The sequence below is a fragment of the Chenopodium album genome, chromosome 13 (assembly GCF_948465745.1).
Source record: "Chenopodium album chromosome 13, dcCheAlbu1.1, whole genome shotgun sequence".
In the NCBI taxonomy this organism is placed as follows: Eukaryota; Viridiplantae; Streptophyta; class Magnoliopsida; order Caryophyllales; family Amaranthaceae; genus Chenopodium; species Chenopodium album.
In genome coordinates, this window is record NC_137846.1 from 6,014,174 (window position 1) to 6,035,198 (window position 21,025).

Below are 21,025 nucleotides of genomic sequence, written 5' to 3' on the forward strand. Positions count from 1 at the left end.
AAAACCCCAAAGAATTATTCACATAAAACTAAGTATTAAAAGACATTTAAATGGGACATTCACTAACCAACAAAATTTATTTTGTTAATCAAATAGATGAACTACAAAATATTGATTTAATCAAAAAATTCCAGGACTTTCTGGTTCAATAATCAGTAAAATACCTTTGGTTTAAGAGAGAAAAATCAATAAAATAATCATCAAATCAATTGTTTACAGGAAAACATCTGCCGTGACATCACTGCCCTTTGTGACTCCTAAAACTCATGAAAATATGACCACAACTACAGCCTCATCATATACTTTCAGCACATACTGTAAACATAAAGACAACCATTTAAACAAATACACAAACAAACTAAGAGTAACTGAGTAATGCACCTCAACATGTTTTGTCGAATTATCTTTAACTTCTTTTATATAGAACAGATGTTACACATATTGGAAACAAAACTGATCACGTTCATTCTGTACTCAGCCAGTGATGAATCTTATTGTGGTTCCATTTTACAATTACTATACACGAACCTTTACCACCAACCAATATGGCTCTATGGAAATAACAAAATTCCCCTAAGAAGATGAGTTATATTGTTGGGCTGGCTTGTTATTCGTAACATAATGGATTAATGGTTATACAACAGGTATAAGCACAGAGATGTAAACAAAATAATTAACTACACTATGACTGCATGGTGTACCTAGTCCAGATCATAGAAGATCTGCGAGTAACTTGTCCAGAATACGAGTGCCTCCTTCTGGAACTTATGTGTATTCATATATGGCGCCAGTGTGATTGAATCCACAGGATACCTCTACTGCCTTCACATTGCTTCCAACATCAATGACAGTTGGCTTGACGTAGTCAACATCAGTCCCATGACCCTGTATTCAGCAAAAATTATTGAATGTAACAACAGCAGACTAGAAGATTGAAACAAAATAATGAAAATTGTATAAATCATCTTCTAAGATGTGATTTTTGAGGTTACTCAGGTGCAACTGGTTTACAGGAAGCTTCCACAAGATTTCTAAACAAACATCTAGAATAACAACTTGGCAGAAGTAACAGATGTACTTGCCAATTTTATAACTAACAAACACAAGTTATATAAGGAGCCTACATGTCCTAAGCACATTGGGATGTTGTTTTTGGCCAAATCTGGCACCTATTTAAGCTGTGCAAAGAAAACTACCAAGATCCATTCCATATACCAGAGTGCAAAACATATAAGATATTGTCCGAAGATGACAGAGTCTCTTAGTCCTACACCACCACTCGAAACTCAACTCACTGTCATCTTACATCTTACACTGCCTAAAATGATCCCTCTTAACAAGCATATGCCATGTCCATGACTCCATGAGACCTAAATGACACCTCTTCACAAAATCACAAATGTATACAAAACCATGAAATTTGAAAAATCGAATCAAAGCGTCAATTGATAATCAAGTCTAGCAATTGGACAAATATACAAAGCAATAATACATGACAACAAACAAGGGAATTATCCCTGACAAAAAGAGCAACCATACTACAATATAGGAAGTCTCAAGGAAAAAGGGATCTCTATCTGCCACAAAAGCAACCTTTCAGAATAAGCTGGCAATTGTAGTAGTCATCTAAAGCCTTAAAGGTTGAGGATATAAGAACCACATGGGAACACCAAAGCCTACTAACTCAACCCCTTGGGCTACTAGCAGAAACATTTTCAAAACGAAAGATTCCACAGTTTGATTGATGGCCACAGTTTGGCGGCAAGAGACCCATCACAAACACTGCTGAAGAGATATCCCATATTATTATGAATGTTAGACCATAATGTGACAAACCAATCAATTATGGCTTCACATTTATCACACCACTAAGATATTAAAAATGGATAAAGTCCTCCTGGAATTTCCCAATAATTACAAGATGCATGTGATGAGATTAAACAAGATAAGCTCTACCTGCAAAGGCCCTATGTCATGTTTGACAGATACTATAAAAAAAATGGTAGAAAGTCCCCAAATAATTATATTGAGAAACCTAGCAGCATCACAAAAGACCTAAAGAGCCTTAAGCTATTTACAATTATGTGGGGAAAAAACAAGGTTGTGCCACATAGCCTTAAGCGTCCAACAGTAATGGAACTAAAACAAGGTTGTTCCCTTGGGAAGACAAGTTATGATAGGATTTTCAACTTCTCACATTCCATGAAATGCTGTTACATAACAACTGTTTAAAAATCACGCCATGCCACCATTATTGCAGACGTATTTCCTTCAGTCCTCATACACTTTTAACATTATCACTTTTTTACTTAAAATTTTCACCAATTTTCCTGACTAATTAGTGACTATGACTACTACTGTCAACACTATGAAAACCAAGGAGGGGAAGGGCTGCATGCCTGTTTCCCTATCCATGTTCTAACACTTGGAGACCATTTAAGATTCACCCCTAGGGAGTTCATCCAACCCTCAGTCTCAATGGTTATAATCTTACATGTTCTAAATTTCAATTCTGAAATACAAGTAAACTATTTTTATTCAAAATTTTTTTTCATTGAAGGCACATTATTAAAAAACAATATGAACCTCAGGCTAGCAAACAATGTACCTTAAAAGCAGATGAGCTTAAATCTTAAAAACAACGAACCTATAGTTATCTGTACTTCGAAAATGTACTTCACCTTTAATCCTTTACATTTTAATTTCTCAAGGGGCCTTCCCTGACACTGCTACTCACACACACTGACCCTCCTTATATAAAACACCACTTCATACACAGAGCAGATGTGTAATGCAACTACTGTTTCTTTGGATATAACTACATATACAAGTGTAATCCAACTAGCAAGCTAATTAAAGTATGCATGAATTCCATAATAAGCTAGAAAGTCCAGAACATTTTAATGTTATACATCCAGAAGGGATCATCTGTACCAAGAGTCTAAGACATAGTTCATGTAGAGCCAAACAGGAATAACTAAAGGGTGCACAAGAGATAGTAACAAACCAATTGCCCACCGGAAGAATGACCATCCACAGAAAATGTTCCGTGAGAACCTCCCCAACCCCATGTGAAAACATAACCATCTGCCAAATATCAGGCAAAGTAAATCAGCAAAAAATCCAAAACAATCACTCAGTTAACAATGTAGAATAAATATATTGCTAGAGAAAGCTTGATGATATTCTTAAAGGTGATATATAGTATAGGCATCACTGCATCAGTTAAATTATAATGTATAATGATCTCAGGTGTGTATAGGGAATAGAGATAATGTTTGTTAGAAGAAAATAACACTATTGAGTATCAACAACACCAAAAAGTTTTACAAAGACAACCACCCACCTGAAATAGCAGCTGTGTGCTTCCACCCACAAGAAACCTGGCATGATGCAGATTTAAAAGTAAGATTATACAGATATCTATAGCAATGTAGCAAACCTATAAGCCACATGAATCATAGCTTTGATGCATTGGTACTGTTTGTTTATGTTAAGAAGCAGAGAATGACCATGTTCTCTTAGGTAATGCACCTACCGGAAATTCATGTTCGCAATGGTGGAAACAAAAACTGATATTTTTTTTGTTGGAAAATGATGTTTAAATTATTTCCATTTATTGCTAATTAAAAGGAGTGCTTTCCCTAATGTTGGGAACATTTACAATTCCATATACTACGTATACAACTTTTTATTAACTCCACGTCAGCGGTTTGGTTAGATATTTTTTTTTTTTTTGATTTTTGATTTTTTTTTTATGTAAACTGCTATTTGAGATAGCGGTTTAAGTAGGAAACCGCTATATGAAGTAGTGGTCTTATTAAAATAAAACCGCTACTTCAAGGAGCAGTTTCCACTTAATACCAAAGTTATAAATAAAATTAAAAAAAAAAAAAAAAAAAAAAAAGCCCACTCTGATTTTTTCTTTCTCTAGTAGCGTTAAATCCAAAGGCTCATAGCCATCCTCACTCACCTTTATCAAACTTTAGATCTCAATCATGTCATCAGTGAAACTTCTCTTGTATTCTTCCAATTTTCATTCTCCATTGACCATCATACTCAATTTTTAAGCCAATTTCTTAGGTGGTATTTTTTTATTTGTTTGGCTTATGGGATTATCTTGCTAATGCCACTCTGATTATGCTACTAAAGATTGTACGCTGCCGCATCTACCGCCTCCGCCATCGCTGGCTTCGCGACCCCCACCTTCATCGTCACAATATGTTGCCTTAAGGTTAATGTAATACATAGTATATTGGTACATGCCCTACTTCCAATTATCATAAATGTGTAATCTAGATCTAACCAAATTAATTTGATTTTGTATTCTATTCTTTAATTTTGTTTTACTTTGATTTGGAGTATACTCTACTCAAATTCATTATGTTTTTCTTTTAAATTCATCCAATTACAGTTGAAATTTTAGGGAGAAAATTGATTATAATCCGTAGTACTCTTTGTTTTCTTGTATTTTATTTTAATTTTTTTATATATAAATTGGAAAACCGCCCAGGGCTTGTTTGGCATCGTTTTTTGTTTTCAGTTTTCTATGTTTTTTAAAACAAAAAACAGGAAACAAGAAAAAGGTGTTTCCACTTTTCTATCGTCAGTTTTCAAAATTACCATGAGTTTAATAAATTTGACTACTTTTATTTATTTATTATATGACATATATCATATAATTTTGAAAACCAAAAAACAGAAAACCAGTGATGCCAAACGAACCCTTCAATTAGCCGGTTTCTTTAAAATCGCTATTTCATTTGGCAATTTACCCATTAACATCGCCACTTCAGTTTCCCCAATTGAAAACCGCTAACACAGGATGTGTGTGACATCATTGCCGTTTTTGTTTTTTTTTTTTGTTTTCAGCCCCAAAATAAAACAAAATAGTGTTTGGTAAAATAGCTTAAAAAACCAACTTTATAGCTATTTTGTAAAAACTAAGAAAAAAACCTAAAACACCTCAAAGCAGATTTTGATTTTTTTTTTTTTTTTTTTTTTTTTGTTTCCCTATCAAAGCGTATCATCGATTGTATCTCCTTCAAATCAATATCTCATCTTTCTTCCTCAAACCTTAATCATTCTCAAGATTCAAGGAGCAAGCAATTACAGGAGCGTTCTCCTCTCTCTTTTCTTTAATTTCATTTGTAATCACCACGTTTCTCCCTATTGTTCTTTCTCAATTTATAAATTATTGATCCTTTTGTTGTTAAATTTGATTGAATTCAATTTCTCTGATCAAAAGTGGTGATCTTTGTTCTTTATTTTTCTGAATTTTAATCGTTTTTTGTCTATATATATATATTTTGGGTATATATATAATATATATATATATATATATTGAAATAATACGAGTACAGTGTTGATTAATTGTTATAATCAACAATCGTATTGATTGAATTTTCTATGATTCTAATTCTTAGTTGCTCTTATTATGATGTTAATACTACGTATGTTTTAGTTAATTCAAGAAAGTCTTAGCTATTTATCTAATAATTTGTGGAGGGAACCCAGTTACTCAAAATGATAAACATTTAGTGTTTATCAAGGGGTAAGTTTGTAAATTCCAGTATATAGTTAAAGTTAGTTTTGTAATTTATGAGTAACACCGTTAACCTTTTCATCCTGTCATCATCTTCATCCATTGTCAAGATCTTCTTCCTCCTTTCATCATCGACCCATTACACCTTCATCTTCTTCATCTACTTCCTGCTTCAATCATAGCATCTTCATCTCCCATCACTCACTTTCGCCAACCACCATTTTCGTCACCCACCATTTTCGGCACCGAAGTCAAACGAAAACCCTAAGATAAAAAGGAGAAATACAGGGCATGGTGAACCCTAAAGGGAAGTTGAGTTTTCCCATCTCTATTGAATCTGCTCATGAAGTGGTGAAGTAGTAGCCGTTGAAGTTGTTTCCAAGCTTTCTCTTTGCTCTATTGAAACCCATCTCACGGTGTTAAGTTAGTGAGTTTTGTGGCCAGCTGTACAAAGTACAAATAAATAATTTTTTATCATAAAGCACCAATATCTATGCAATTTATTTACAAAATTGCCATTTGATAAACAAGAAATTGTTTCTCATAGTGATAAACTTGAATTAGCTCTAATTTGTGTTCAATATTTTTAATATTTTGGGAATTTGTTGTTCAGAGGTATGAATTTTATGCTTGTAATGTAATCAATTTTGAAAATTTGGGGTGAATTTAGAAGCTTTATGCCTTGACCGTGGAGGCGTGGAGTAGTGATGGCTTGTGGTTGTTAAGAGGTTATATTGTTATCTATGTGTGCTAGCTGTAGCTGGAATTGTTACATTTATGTTGTTTCTTGCTTATTTACATAAGACTTAGTTCTTTTAATGGAAGCTTAAGAGATTGTAAGTGGAGTTGTGTGATAACTCACTGAGTTGGGTACACGTACATCCGGGTCTATATCAAATTTCTTGCTCTCAAGAAGACTTGTTTATGGAGTTGAATCAATGGTCCAATGGATGACAAGCGTGTATTTGTTGAGTTAAACTTTTGAACATGTGCTTCTTGTTTGATGAGATCAATGGATGCATGTGACTGATAGGATAGGTTATTTGGCTTTACTAAATGCTTTGAGAAATTTAAGCTTAGCGGCCGTTTGGTTGGGGTTTATCATCAAAGCGAATGGGAATCAACTGCCCTCATTCCCTTCGTTGTTGTTTGTTAGACCATTTTTCTCATTCCCTTTACCCTCTTCATTACCCCAAATCCCTTTAAGTTCATTCCCCACCCCCCTAGACTTTTCCATTCCCATTCCCTAGCCACCACCACATCACCACCTTCCTACCTACACACACCACCGAGAAACCCAACTACCGCACTACCCACGCTTCGCCGCCTCTCCGACAACCCCGCCGCGTCTCCGACGACCCTCACCGCCTCTCCCCCTCTCCGTAAAACTCTCCCCTCCCGCAAAAACATCCCCAACCCCGTATAACCCTAGAAATCCCTCCCTATCCCTAGCCGCTAAGGTTTTGAGGGAGGGGGAAGGTCAGACGGCGAGTTTTTCGGGAAGTGAAGGATGTTTTTCAGGGGAGGGATGTTTCTAGTGTTTTCGGGGAAGGGAAAGCTGCATGGGGGCCGGCGAAGGTGCGGCTGGTGGTTTAGTGGACGGATGGTGGCTAGAAAAGGTGGAAAGTGAATGAATTAGGTGGTTGTGTGGTGGTTGTGGGGTAGTGGGTTGATGGGATTGTTTCCCTTTGTTTTTAAAACAAACAACATAGAGAATATTAGGCATTTTCATTCCATTCCCTTTGTTCATTCCATTCCGTTTACCCCGGATGAACCAAACGACCCCTTAGTGTGTTTTGCTTAGAGTACTAGTGTGGATTGCTGTATTTTACACCCCTTTCTTATTTAGCGGAGGAGTTTCAAATTTCTTGAAGACGAGAATAATATGACTGTACATATTGGAGCAAATTGTTGTTTTAGACGTCGGGAGAAAGAGTTCTTAAAACTAGTGTTAATTTTGTGGTACAGCTTGTAAGAGCTATATGCCAAGTTAGCTTAAATAGGATCAATTATTTTATGAAGTTTGTATGATTAACATAATGGTAATGAAAGACAAATGATTGTGCTTTCTAAGGACCTACAATTATAACAATGGAATTATATCTCGAAATAATCATTCATCTCTTATTATCTTTCACACATTCGTGTCATCAGCAATAATAGAATTTTGGTTATTCGCTGTTTTTTATGTCATGTCAACTCATTTAGAAAATGGAAAGTTAAGCCGAGATGGGAAGCAATGGTGGCGTGGACTCTGGAGGACAAAAATGCTACAAGCAAAGGAAGAGCAAGGAAAATAGTTGCTACTAGTTCGGAGCAAGCAGTAGGGTATGTGGGCAGTTAAGAGAACACCAGCCAATATAAGAATATCATAATCAAATCAGACTGTGAGAATGTAGTGAAAGCGCTAAACTCACCGGAAACGTCATGGATGGAGCTGATTATTTTATTTGCATAAAGGTACAAAGAGAATTGTACTGTTTGGATCCGAAGACCAAGTGACTCCTTCTGTAAGGCCCCGTTCACTTCACCTTATTTTTGTTGAACTGAAATTATTTTTACTGAAACAAAATTATATTTGATGAACTGAAATTATTTTTACTGAACTGAAATTATTTTTGCTGAACGGAAATTATTTTTACTGATTTTCTATTATAATTCTTCTTTAAGATAACTGAATTTTACTAACTGAGCTTATTTTTACTTAACTAAAATTATTTTTACTAAACTGAAATTATTTTTGCATAATATTACTTTTTTCAGGTGAAGTGAACAGGCCTAAGTCAACAAGAACTTCAAAGAATGGCTTGGTTTTGATATCGTTTGGCAAAATGATCGTGGAAAAGACAAAATTCACACTGAAAGTTATCAACGAGAAATAAAAATTACATTGCATTTGATTATTTTGTTGTTTTTTTTTTTTCTTTTTTCTTTCTACAGTTGTTCCTTAAAATTTTGTTATAACTTTATTCAATCAATAAATTTATTATTGAAATATGTATATTTTTCTTTTTGTGCAAAAAATAATAATAATAATAATAATAATAATAATAATAAAAAGAATTTTTTTTTTTTAATTATAGGTAGTATAAGAGTTGATTAAAGCTAGCATCTATTAATTTATAAATTGATTTGGTTGTATGAGAGTTGATTGTAAACTCAAAACTAGAAATAAAAACAGTTTTTTAAAATAAAGAATAAAAAACAGGGCTTGTTTGGCATCAATTTTGATTTTCAGTTTCCTTTTTTTTTATAAAACCAAAAACCAAAAACAGGAAACAAGAAAAAGGTGTTTCCACTTTTCTATTGTCAGTTTTCAAAATTATCAAGATTTTAATAAGTTTAAATAATTTTTGATTCATTATGGGACAAATATGCCGACCCCACTTTTGGGATTAAGGCTTTGATTGATTGATTGATTGATATATGGGACAAATATCATATACTTTAAAAAAAACAGAAAACAACAGCAATGCCAAACGAACCCTAAAATCAGTTTTCAGTTATGAAAAAACAAAAAATTGAAAACGATGCCAAACAAACCCTAAAGTAGCGGTTTTGTACTAAACCGTTTTATTTTTTTTAATTTTATTTTTTTATTTTTATTTTTTTTAAATGCTGCTTTATGCTAAGAGGGTGGGGTGGACAGTAGATTGGGAAATTATGAAAGAGAAGTTGTATTTATGGAATTGCTAAAAATTGAAGCTGTATTGAGGAAAAGCACTCAATAAAATGACTAAACTTTGGCAACATTCATCATTGGAGTGCATAAAAAATTAGGAGTATTAATAATCCAACATTCCAAACACCTACCAGATGAGAAGCAAGTAAAAAATAGTGGTTAAAAAAGTTTACAAACGTATATTTAGGATTAATATTGACAGCACAGGAAAACTACGTCAAATAAATGAACTCTTAATCCCTGTGCAAATGGCTGAAACAGCAAATATAACAGAATATAGGGAGTAAAATCCAAGAATAGCACAAACCTTACTCACTGATTGCCTTAGAAAAGGACCTTCAACTCTTTCAGGGGAATGAATGACGTCCGTACAACTAAGTCAGTAGAGAAAAGATAAGAACAATTAATACAAAATGATATTTATAGTATGTCATCATCACATGGTTCAAAAAGACTATTTGATCATTTCAACTTCAGAAATCCAATGGATACATACCCAATGCCAAGGCAGCCATTTTCATTTGAACCCCATGTATACAATTCTCCATGCCCTGTGAGAAAATTTACAGTGATAAAAGTAAGATTTATTTTAAAAGGCTAGCTGGCCAAGTAAGATTTCATGTGCATCATATAGCAAAAGGATATTGTTGATGCCTTGAGTGTAGAAAGAGCTGCCAGAAAACACAGTTGGAATCTATGTGTCTATTTCTACATATTTTAAATTACTACATCTTACATCCTCAAATCTAGGAGGCCAAATGCTAGGTCATCTACATAACTAAACAGAAGTCATAACTCATAAGCATATGCCAAACAAGTTTACTTAGATAACACTAGATCAAAGAATCACTTGGAATATAAAATACTCACTTCGATTAAGAATTCTTGGTAAATGATGTCAAACAAACAAATAAATCAAAAACATATGCTAAACAAGTTTTAACAGAAGTTGTAAAGCTCTATTCTATATGAATCTGGTATTGTGACTTTGTGAGAAAAAACAACAGGGGGTGTTGACTGTTGACAAAGAGTAACTTGGAGCAATATGAGTAAACCTCAAAAGGTAGATTTTGACTAGTTGATCTACTATTTAGTGGTGCTTGGTAAAGAACGGATTGTATATAAGTATACTGAAATGATAAGCGATTAAGCATATAGAAGAGTGGATACGATAAATACCTAACTACAACTTGAGACATAGATTGTTTATCTTATGCTATCATACAAAACAAGTAGCTCCAACATTAGTTTTATAGTGGATTATTACACCCTTTTATTCAAAACACAAAGGTTTGGTTGATGGTATATGTTATGTTTCATAAAACTTAGCAGTTTTAATTGTCTTTTAGCAAGTCTAGCATATTTATTTAGTGTGCCAAATTCCCCACTTTCCCTTATTTAGTTGCTTGAGCTTAGACTTGGTTTGCTCAGTAGCAATGCTTTTATGTAATTCATGTAGCTTGCTGCAAAAACTTCAATATATTAGCAGAATGCCTTTTCTACTTTTGTTATATCTGTCCAATAAAATTGGTATTACAGCTTTAGTGATCTTTGAGGCTTTTGATGATAAATGCTCAAATCTTTGTCTTCCAATGGCATAGATAATTCCTCTTCCACAATTATTATGATGAAGAAAAACAACAACTGACTAACGACCCATCAAAATGAAATCCAATTGAAAGCCATGAGTTTGAATGGGGCTGCCATTTTTGAGTCATCCTTGCCTTAAATGAACTAGGTCTCATACTATACCATAAACTTCTTGAAAGGGGAAAAAAATTTACAAAAACTTAGAAAAGATTAAAAGAGTAAAAGAATTTACTTGATACAACACAGGTATGATAACCACCACAGGCAACTTCTTCAGAAATTGGCAGTTCCGACATCATTGATGGCCCAATAACATTGTCTGAATTTCCAAAGTTCTGCAGATTGAATGAATAGACAGGATGGTTAAACTACCGTTATCAAGCAACCAGGAAATTATACTCCTTAATAATTTTGATTCATTTGAGCATTAGCATTAAAAACTCACAAGCTTGTTTATTCTTCTTTCACCAAAAATAAAGACATTGCCATTTTCTGCAGAAACAAAGGGAATAAAAGACATTAGATCTGATTTTCTTAATGAATGCAAGGTAACTCCAAAATGTTCTCTGTAACACAAATACCATCAATACAAGCTGAATGCAGCAAGCCAGCAGCAACTGTTTTGACCTATAAACAAGTAATAAGCACATTAACATGTTAAACTCCGGATGACCTAAATATTTAAAAACCATTCAAATAATAAAATATGAAGTACCTTGATCCCTTCAAGTCTCTTGATAAGCCTTGGAGTATATTCACTGCATTAATTTATTCATACATGAATATACATCACATGAAAAAGCTTGGAACTTAAAAGATCTCCTAGGTTCAACATGTTAGTAATTGTTGTCTCTTTCTAATCATTGAACTGGATCTAATACAGAGGAGCCAGGCATCAACATGTTTTCTTTTAAAATTAATCTTTGTGCCATAATTTGTGATTTGTGTGGATAGAATTCCACAATCAAATTAACAAAGAGGGATGGACAAAAGAATACTACTATATCCACACAACCTCGGACTTTATCAAAGAATCTGCAGGCAGCGACCCTAATAACAGAGATCTAGTTTAACAATATCAATTTTTAACATAAATTCTCTGTCAGCTAAAGTGACATTCGCTAGACATGTTACAAAATTATTATAATATGGTGAGTCACCCCACAACAAATAAATCTGGTCCATGGGCACATGAAAACCACCAGGGTAAACAATATTTTAGGAACTCTTAGGCAGAGGTTATGCAGATGGTTTAGAAACTCTTGGGCAGGGGTTATGCAGAAGGTCCTGAAAGTGAATGATTATGAATAACTAAAAGGCTAATGGAATTTCCTGATAATGTACTTGTTGACACACGAACACATATTTGGTGTAATTGTGTAAGAGACATGTTGTCCAAGAAAGAACTACGTTCATTAAAATATAAGCAGTGGGACAATAAAAAATAACCAAAGCATCCCAGATAATAGGCGTCCAGCAATAATAATATAATATACACATACCTCCTGCTGCTTAGAAAATTGAACAAGTCTGATTGGCGGTCATGACCAAGTCTTCCAGAACTTCCCATTCCCCAGCTCAAGGTGGCACCTTCATCTTTAGACCCAATAGAATATAGAAGTTTAGCAAGTAAAACAAAAGTACTTTAAATAATATAAATAGGTAAAGTAATAAAAATAATACAAAGAATATACCAGTAACAGCTATAGAATGCTCTGAACCTAAAGCAGCCATTTCGATGATGATCCCAGTCAAGTATCCAATTTTTAGTGGTCTTGAGACAGCTGATGGTGCTCCTGAAAGATAAAAGGCATGTAACTAATTAATTTTCAATTAAGACAGCTTACTAAATTCAAGGAAACACGTTCATACACAAATTTGGTATGAAATAGTAATGAAACACTAAATTTGATAGATATAAAGAATTTTTTTTCCCCACGCAGAAATAAAGGAGCTTTGGTGTCAAATTAATAGGTAAGACTCTGTTAAAAATATACAAGTTTCACAAAAAAAAGAAAACAAACTCTAAATTTCCCACATTAAGAGTTGGAAAGGCAACAATAAATACCATAGAGTATGAAAATAACATATAATCAAACTCTATGCATTATTCAGATATAAGCTGTACTAAAGTTCAAGAATCCGGAAATAAGCTCATTTTCAGCAAGCAATGTCTAGCAAGCATAAAATATGAATGAAACAAAAGCAACAAATAAGATATGACTAACTGACAGAATTCTCATAATGAAAAACTACAAGCAACAAAGTAATGACTGACACATCAAGCTCTTGACACTATTATAACACAACCCATAATATTCTGAACGATAGTTACATAATAACGAAAAGAAGCTTCTTTGAAAAATGAAATAGCAAGAAACTAAGAATTAAGAAAGTGGCAGTTACCCTTCCCAAGTCCAAGCTGCCCATTAGAGTTCTTCCCCCACATGTAGAGCTCCCCATCAACTGTAGGTTAAAGAAAATTGTTTTAAAAAGTACACAACGATGGAAATCCTTGAATCTTGAGAGATAGGAGGTATGAAATCTTTAAATAGCAAAGACGATGAATGTTTAAAGACAGAACATAGACTTCCCAAAATGCAGACAATTCTTAGATTTTTGGTTTATAATGGACTATACTAAAATGGCTAATTAAAGTGTGAAGCTGAAGCAAGTGGTAGTTGCATCATTATAAATTAGATGACGGTTCAGTTAGTGACAACCTCCCAATTATCATAGGGATATATCTGCTTACAGTAACATTCGAAGCCCCACTCAACCAGCCAAGCTGGAAGCTTCTCAAAGGCATTAGGTTAATGTTGATGTAGATGTCTTAGATCAAAAATACAAGTAAGAAGCTGTATAGTGATGAGGACTTGAGGAGTTACAATATTCTACACAAGATAAAATTCCTATAATATATCAGTGAAAGCAAGAATTGAAAATGGCAAAATATTAACAATTTTTGGTCCTTCCTTCAGTCTCTATCATCACTAGAGGGGTAAATGGTGGAATACTGAAATATTTACTCCAACAACTTCAACAAGGTTTCAAAAAAAAAAAAAAAAAAAAAAACCATATAAGGAAATAGTAATCAGCTAATTAGAAAGATATAAGGGTGAGGAATCAAACTCCTGACCTGTAATTGCACACGAGTGACAGTAGCCAGCTGAAACATGTTTAATCTCTTTCTCAATTCCAAATACTTCAGCCGGCTCCTGAAAAATGAATATCAAATATCAAACAGCAATTCTTTAGCAGTTCAACCACAGCCAAAGGCCAAGCTGTGAGCTTATACAGTTGTACACAGCACAGTCAAATCTGAGAAAAGTAGGGCATAGAAACAAGAATCGAGAAAAAGCTAAAACATAGAGTTATAATGAAGCAAATAAGCTAGTGATCCCTAGTGGCTAAAATGGGATAACCTCTGAGTTTTGAGTTACAAAAACACCAAGGAAATGAAACTCTGCACGTAAGATATTTCTTCAATACATAGAAAAGGTCAAACGATGAAACCAACAACAGATATGGATGTATTCATTCAGGACCATTTTAGCTGATAAGTCAAGACCAAATCAAATAAGATTTGGATAAGAAGAACTTTTGTGTCCGACATCTCAAGACCAATTTCTTATGAAGCTAAAAGATTCACGTTTTTAGGACAGTAGATGGTATTTATGTATCAGATCAAGGATCTAAACAAAAAGAATTCTCTTATAAAGCAGGAGCAAAACTAAGAAATCTGCCCCCACACCCGCCAATCCGCCATACCTTAAACAGTAGCCTCTCCAGAAACATTGTGTAAATTGATCTAATCATGGCCATGTCTGATGGAAAAAAGTAGAACATATTTGAAGTAGGTATTTTCCTTGGTTCACAACAATTAGTTCAATATATATTTTCATTCTCAACAACTGGCCATAATCATTAGCTCACAAACAGGCGCCTCATAAGGGATATGCTTTTAAGATATTGTCACAAGATTTATCACAAAATAAATTAAAAACCTATGACCCCAAATATTCCTCTTTAGTATCTCAGCCTCCATGGTCTACCTTGTCTATAGTTCCTGTACACTGCAACAAGAAAATGAGAAAACTTAAAAACTCTAAAAAAAAACTAGCTAATATGTGCAAATGCACCATAGGATGGGTTTTAGAGCAATCGCCAAATCCACAAGGGGAAAATAAGTTCTCTTTCTTTACATCCTTTATTTATGCTAGTGTACTTATGTTATCCTAATCTCCTGCGGTGTCAATCATGCAGTTTTTACAGCAACTAATACAGAATTCTTAGTTCACTGTTTGATAGTAGCATTGATTCCCTTGCAAATTTTTTCCAGTAGATTTCTTAAAATTAAATGTTTCAATTCTTTAATAACCTAGTTCTAAGAGGGATTAAGAATTAAGATCTAGCAAAAATTAAATTTGCATAATGGTCCAAAGTTTGAAAGCAAGCTGATTCCGAGAATTACAAAATCAAGGTTGAATTCAAATCTTGGCAGACATATGCCAAGCATCTGTCCAAACTTACAGCATCCCATTTTCCCAAACCTTCAAGGATACAGATATTAACATAAGCAAGAAAAGTACCTGCAAAATTATTGCCACTTGTCACTTTCAATCAATCTCTATTTCTCATTCTTTAGACCATAGAGGTGGTCCCCACTCAAAAGATCTATACACAAAGGGATAAAAAAAAGATATGGCTTGCACTTAATATTCATTGTATTGATCTTCCATTGTATTCATTTACATGGGCTTTTTGAGAAGCCAACCCTTTGAATATCTCTTTTTGTATCTGGTTGCTATTTTTATGCATTAATATGGAAAAGAAAGGAGCTGTCTTTCTTTTGGGAGCTGACTACACAGACTCAATACCAACTTGTGTTCAGTTAAAACCTTTCTAATTTAAAGCTGCAGGAGCTTATGCCAAAAAAATAGAAGATAATAGAGAAAATCTCCTTTTGCGAAGCTCATGGAGAATGTTTATGCTTTGGAAACCACTGGGTAAGGTAGGTGACCCTATGCAAACCTGAGGATGATCTAAGTCTTAGAAAGGATATATCCAACATCCAGGCCTCAGTGAGAAAATGCCATAATTGAGATAAGGTTTTCTATCAATCAGTATGCCATGCAATAGAAAAATGAGAAGCCAAGACAGGGACAAATGTCAATTGCGCAAAGGTATCACCTACTTAATGCACCTTCAATATATGGTGTTGAGTACTTAGAGGTGGGCATGGGCCGTGCCAGCCCGCGGACGGCACGAGCCCAACACGAGATTAGCCCGGCACGGCACGATGACCGAGGAGTGGGCCGTGGGCCGTGCCGTGAATACGATTTCAAGAATCCGACACGAGCACGGCACGAACCCGCGGGCCACGTGACACGGTAGTTTGGCCCGCCAGGCACGGCCCGGCACGACCTTATATAGCATAAATAATAATACAGAACTATAATAATAAAAAGAAGAATAATAAAAAGACAATAATAAGATAATAATAAAAAAATAAAAAAAAAAACATAACCATAAATTAATAAAATTATTTATATAGTATATCCATTTTAAAAGTAGTTAAAAAAAAATTAAAAAAATTATGGGTGGCCCGGTGCCCTGCACGCCAGGTATGTGGGCCGGGGTGTGCTAAATGGTGGCCCGGCACACCGGAACGCAGGCACGGCACGAGCCACCACCAAGCACGGCCCGCGACGGTTCGGCACAGCACGTTGCCCACCTCTATGTGTACTCGTGTTAGTCGTGTAGTCACATTAACTTAATCTAATACCATTAAACTGCAATTCAACTTCCTCCAAAACAAGGGAAACCACACCCCTCACCATGATATCCCCTTATCATTATCTCGCTGTCACCGCTTTCTTTGGCTATTCGCCAATCCAATATTACAATTGTTGCTACAACCAATACTTCCAATTTCTCCAATACTTAGATGACTTACTAGACCAACTCTACCAAATTTATCCCCCTAATTTCCCAACATACATTAATAACAAGGAAAATAACCTGGAACACATAAAACACAAAGTTATCTTATAGTGATGAATGATTAATATGTTCAAAATGCCTTCATATGAGAAATTTGTTAGTTTGGTTATTAAGCAGGAAAAGATTAAGTGGTACTGCTCCTAAACCTTAATTTCAAGACGGTGATACCAATCACATTGAGGATTATAATCTACAATGTCAAAAACCTATGATTATCTGTTTGGCAAACAAAAAATAGCACCCAAGTCCAAAAAATAACAAAAGACAATGTAGGACATGTTACACTTATTTCTTGGCCTGACTATGGCACTCGATATCGTACCATTGCGTAATTCTTATCATCCGAAATCCCAAGCTGTCCGAAATCATTGAGTCCAGAGGCATAAACACGCCCAGATTCTGTCATATGACAACTAAAACTGAATTCCTCCCAAATTTACACACACAAATATAACTGAAAACACAAAAATCATACTAACATTGCAAAAACGGAAAATATACCCAAACTTAAATCAAAATTGAGCTTAAAACATCATAATCAAATTGATCAAACCATCAATTCCAACTCCATGATCATAATTGAAGAACTAATGCAAGATAAACTGAAGTAAAAACCTGTAAGAAAAAGAGTATGAGCACCACCACAAGAAATAGAACGAAGATTATCGCCATTAAAAGCAGGACAAATTACAGGCCTCCATTGAGAATCGACACTTCCAAGGCCTAATCTCCCAAAATCGCCGTTTCCCCAAACCGCAGCAAATCTCTTACCCCTTTCAATAGTAGAATACAATCTCGAACAAAACCCTAACCCTAACCCTAAATTGGGGTTGAGAATTGATAATTTAGAAATTTGGGAGTAAACTGCTCTAGTCCACATTGTAAAAAGAAGAATTGTTGTTCATGGAGGAGAGAGAAAGTGGAGAAATTGTGTTAATGGTGGAATTTTAAAGGTCGAATTCAATGGAGATTGAATAGAAAGATTTGTGAAGAAGAAGATGAATTGGGAGAAGAGAGAGAAATGTAGAAGTTTGATGAATGAATGAACAAACGAATTGATGGTTTCAGAAGCTGCAACGTATGTTGCAAACTTGCAACGAAGCTCATAGAAGGTCGGTACAACTGTATTATGCACCGAGTAAATCTGATCATGGGTTGGGTCGGGCCTTGGCATCATAGCTGGGCCTATTTCGGACCAAGGTTTTGAGCCCAAATTTGGGCCTTAAGTTTAGGTTGCCCAAAATTTTTAAAAAAAAATGTTTGTCGCCAAACTTTACTACTTATAAGTGCTCGTTTGGTTCACATGAGAATTAACTTTCTATGGAAATTTGTAATTAGGCTAAATTGTTTGATTGACACTATAGAAAATTCAACTCACCAAGGGGGGAATTGATTAGTAATTTTCCATGAATTATGGGAATTTGTATTTCCCTGGGAACTTCTATTTCCCATATTTACCTTATTTCCCTCCAACTAAACACACCTTCATTTTAATACTTCCTAGGAAATTCCATTTCTAAGGAAATTATCTTTCAACCAAACAACACCTAAGTGTATAACATATTGACATGTAAATTTGTATGTAGTCAGACTTTAATCTAACGTGGGCTTGTGTATGACCTAATGAAAATTTAACAATCAATCAATGTTACAAGCGTAGAAAACTAACATAAAAGGGTACAATGGTCATAAAAGAGTACAGTGGTGACTTTAGGAGTTTATCTTATTGGAACTGTTAATGGCTTGACATTGAGTAGGCATCACAAACAAATGAACAATAAACATCATCCTTTTGTGAAGGCAATTCAAGTTAGCACTTTATTTTTCTTAACTTATCTCGTATGAGTCGTGTCAGTATGACGTTTTGAATTAATAATTATTATTATTGTATTATTTATTTATTTGTCATTTTGACAATGTATTGCAATTGTAAATAGTTGATATTATTGACATTTATAATAAAACGTATTCATATCAGCATCAATCAGTCATAATTTACTCCTAAGGCACTCTTTGGCTGATTAAAAACTGAAAACAACTTACGAGTACAATTTTGCATAAAAATGGACAATTCACAAATCACAAGAAGGAAGTTGCAGCTCTAATTGAGTAATTGACTATGCAGCTCATAGAAAGGGCGTGATGCATGGCCAAACTCTATTGAAAATTTTGATCTACTCCGTAATTAACAAAATCTAGTCACCATACTATTGATATCTATTTCAACATCATCGGTTTTATTGGTGCAAATCGTCCATTTTTAGATTATCCAATCCGTAACCAAACAAGTTAAAATCATTTGAATCAGAAAAAGGATTAAATTAAATTACGAGAAAGTTAATACTACTCCGTAACTCGTCAATATCAACACACATGACACATACGTGACAATTGACAATTTGACATGTCCTGCACGTACAAGATTTTTTTTTTTAATTCTTTTAGAGGGGCAATTTAGGAATTTATGGTATTAATAATTGATCTCTATTTACATGGTATGGTTGGTGGCAACAAATTTCTAGTTTTTCTTTCTTTCTTTCTTTTTTTTTTTTTTTTAAGAATTTATACTATGTTCACTATATCTTTAAAAATAATTTCAGTTAAGTAAAAATAATTTCAGTTCAATAAAAATAATTTCTATTTAGTAAAATTCAATAACTTTAAAAAAGAAATATAATAGAAAATCATTAAAAATAACTTAAGTTGAGTAAAAATAATTTAATTTCAGTAAAAATAATTTCAATTTAGAAAAATAAAGTGATTTGCATAAATTTTTCGTGTACTATACAAGTCGGACCCCTTTGTATCATTTATTCCAAACTAACGAACACAAGTCAAATACATATTGCTCTAACCCAATCATATCACCGTTATGTGCATTGAGGATAAGACTTACCAGAAGATAACATTATTTAACAATTTTGATTATAATTAATACAGTAATTGTCCTTTTTAGTTTAATTATTGCTAATTAATCTTGATTCAATTCATTATTTTCTTGAACAAAAGAATATTCCCAAGAATAATATTCTCAAACAAGTGAACAACAATATTACAATAGTCAACACCCGCACTGTCCTTTTTCATTTCATTCACTGATTGAATTTTCCGATTACTTTGAGGCTTTGAGCTATCAACACCAGACATTCACACAATACTTATCTTTGAATATATCACAAATAATAATCATACATAATAATAAGAAATTTAATCAATCTTTATTTACACTTGTGACTCTATCTATGAGAATCGAACCCCTCTCATATTAAAATATTCGATTTTTCTAATGAAATTTTAATCTTATATTTCCCGATTCTCAATTAATCAAAGATATAAGTATAATTCACGAACATCCCTTGAATTGAAATTTACAAGAAGAGAATATAAATCGGATTTGTAATAATCCATTGTAATATAATATTTATATTTAACACGAGTACTTCTATAAAGTAAAAATCTCTCTAATAAAGATTTAGATGTAGAAAAAAAAAAAAAAAAAAAAAAAAAAAAAAAAGTGTTGGATAGGCAAAATTACAAAACCTTTCACTAACAACCTTTTTTTATTTACTCGTTTAGGTTAACAAGAGTGAAAAGATAAAGCATGACTAAAATGATGATGAAGAGGATGATTATTATGTTGATGATGATGAACCCTACTATGACTTGAACCCTCTTTCTCAATCCTCCATCTTAGATCAAGAAAATCATCGACCGAACAAGGAAGCTTAAGCGGACCGTCGGCGTAGTACCCGTACACTTCACGAGCTTTGTCTAGTAGATTTGCGAATAATGGATGATACAAGTAACTTATTGGTATCTCGAATTTTTGACAATGATCATCTTCTTCTTCTAAGCCAACTTGAATTGCTAACCATCCTTTTTTAACCATGTTTTCTTGTTTAGAATAATAATATGAACTTGAAGAAGTAGTTTGAGTTTTTTTTTCTTTGTTTGTTTTTGGTAGTAAGGAAGATATGAGTTTAAGGAAAGGCAAAGGAGAAACGTTTGTATTTATAGTGGGAATTGTGTGTGGAGAGGTCGGCTGAATTGTACATGAATACGGAATGATAATTTAAAGATTATATTATATGCTCTTTTTTAATTTATTTAATTTATTTTTTATTTATGGTACGTATATGAATTATGTGGCATATAATAATCATATATTATGTGGTACCACTGGTACGTACCATTGTCTAGTG

General features: G+C 33.8%; 1 protein-coding gene across 3 annotated transcripts; it reads right to left on the reverse strand.

Annotated features, from left to right (window-relative positions):
• Window positions 1–390: 390 nt before the first annotated feature.
• Window positions 391–17,899, reverse strand: LOC145576107 (ultraviolet-B receptor UVR8-like). Of its 3 annotated transcripts, XM_081633893.1 has the most exons (15): window positions 17,439–17,899; window positions 17,146–17,222; window positions 13,957–14,035; window positions 13,224–13,283; window positions 12,512–12,613; window positions 12,320–12,413; window positions 11,533–11,575; window positions 11,399–11,444; window positions 11,263–11,309; window positions 11,050–11,152; window positions 9,724–9,778; window positions 9,535–9,601; window positions 3,347–3,383; window positions 3,008–3,087; window positions 391–885 (listed from the first exon to the last, which is right to left on the reverse strand). In XM_081633893.1, exons 1-15 carry the CDS (start codon window positions 17,701–17,703, stop codon window positions 766–768), a joined length of 1,275 nt encoding a protein of 424 aa, XP_081490019.1. In that variant the 5' UTR covers window positions 17,704–17,899; the 3' UTR covers window positions 391–765. The 3 variants fall into 3 exon arrangements, with proteins under 3 accessions (XP_081490019.1, XP_081490020.1, XP_081490021.1); XM_081633894.1 differs by lacking the exons at window positions 391–885; window positions 3,008–3,087; window positions 3,347–3,383 and adding an exon at window positions 7,963–8,091; XM_081633895.1 differs by lacking the exons at window positions 391–885; window positions 3,008–3,087; window positions 3,347–3,383 and adding an exon at window positions 8,003–8,106.
• Window positions 17,900–21,025: the final 3,126 nt, after the last annotated feature.

Bases quoted from the DNA above. Each gene is read 5' to 3' on its own strand.
- LOC145576107 (XM_081633893.1), bottom strand. From the start codon at position 17,703: ATGTGGACTAGAGCAGTTTACTCCCAAATTTCTAAATTATCAATTCTC. The intron at 11,445-11,532 runs GTACTTCATATT...ACTTGTTTATAG, and splicing joins AGAGACTTGAAGGGATCAAG to GTCAAAACAGTTGCTGCTGG. The intron at 886-3,007 runs GTTTGTTACTAT...TGCTGAATACAG, and splicing joins ATTCTTCCGGTGGGCAATTG to GGTCATGGGACTGATGTTGA.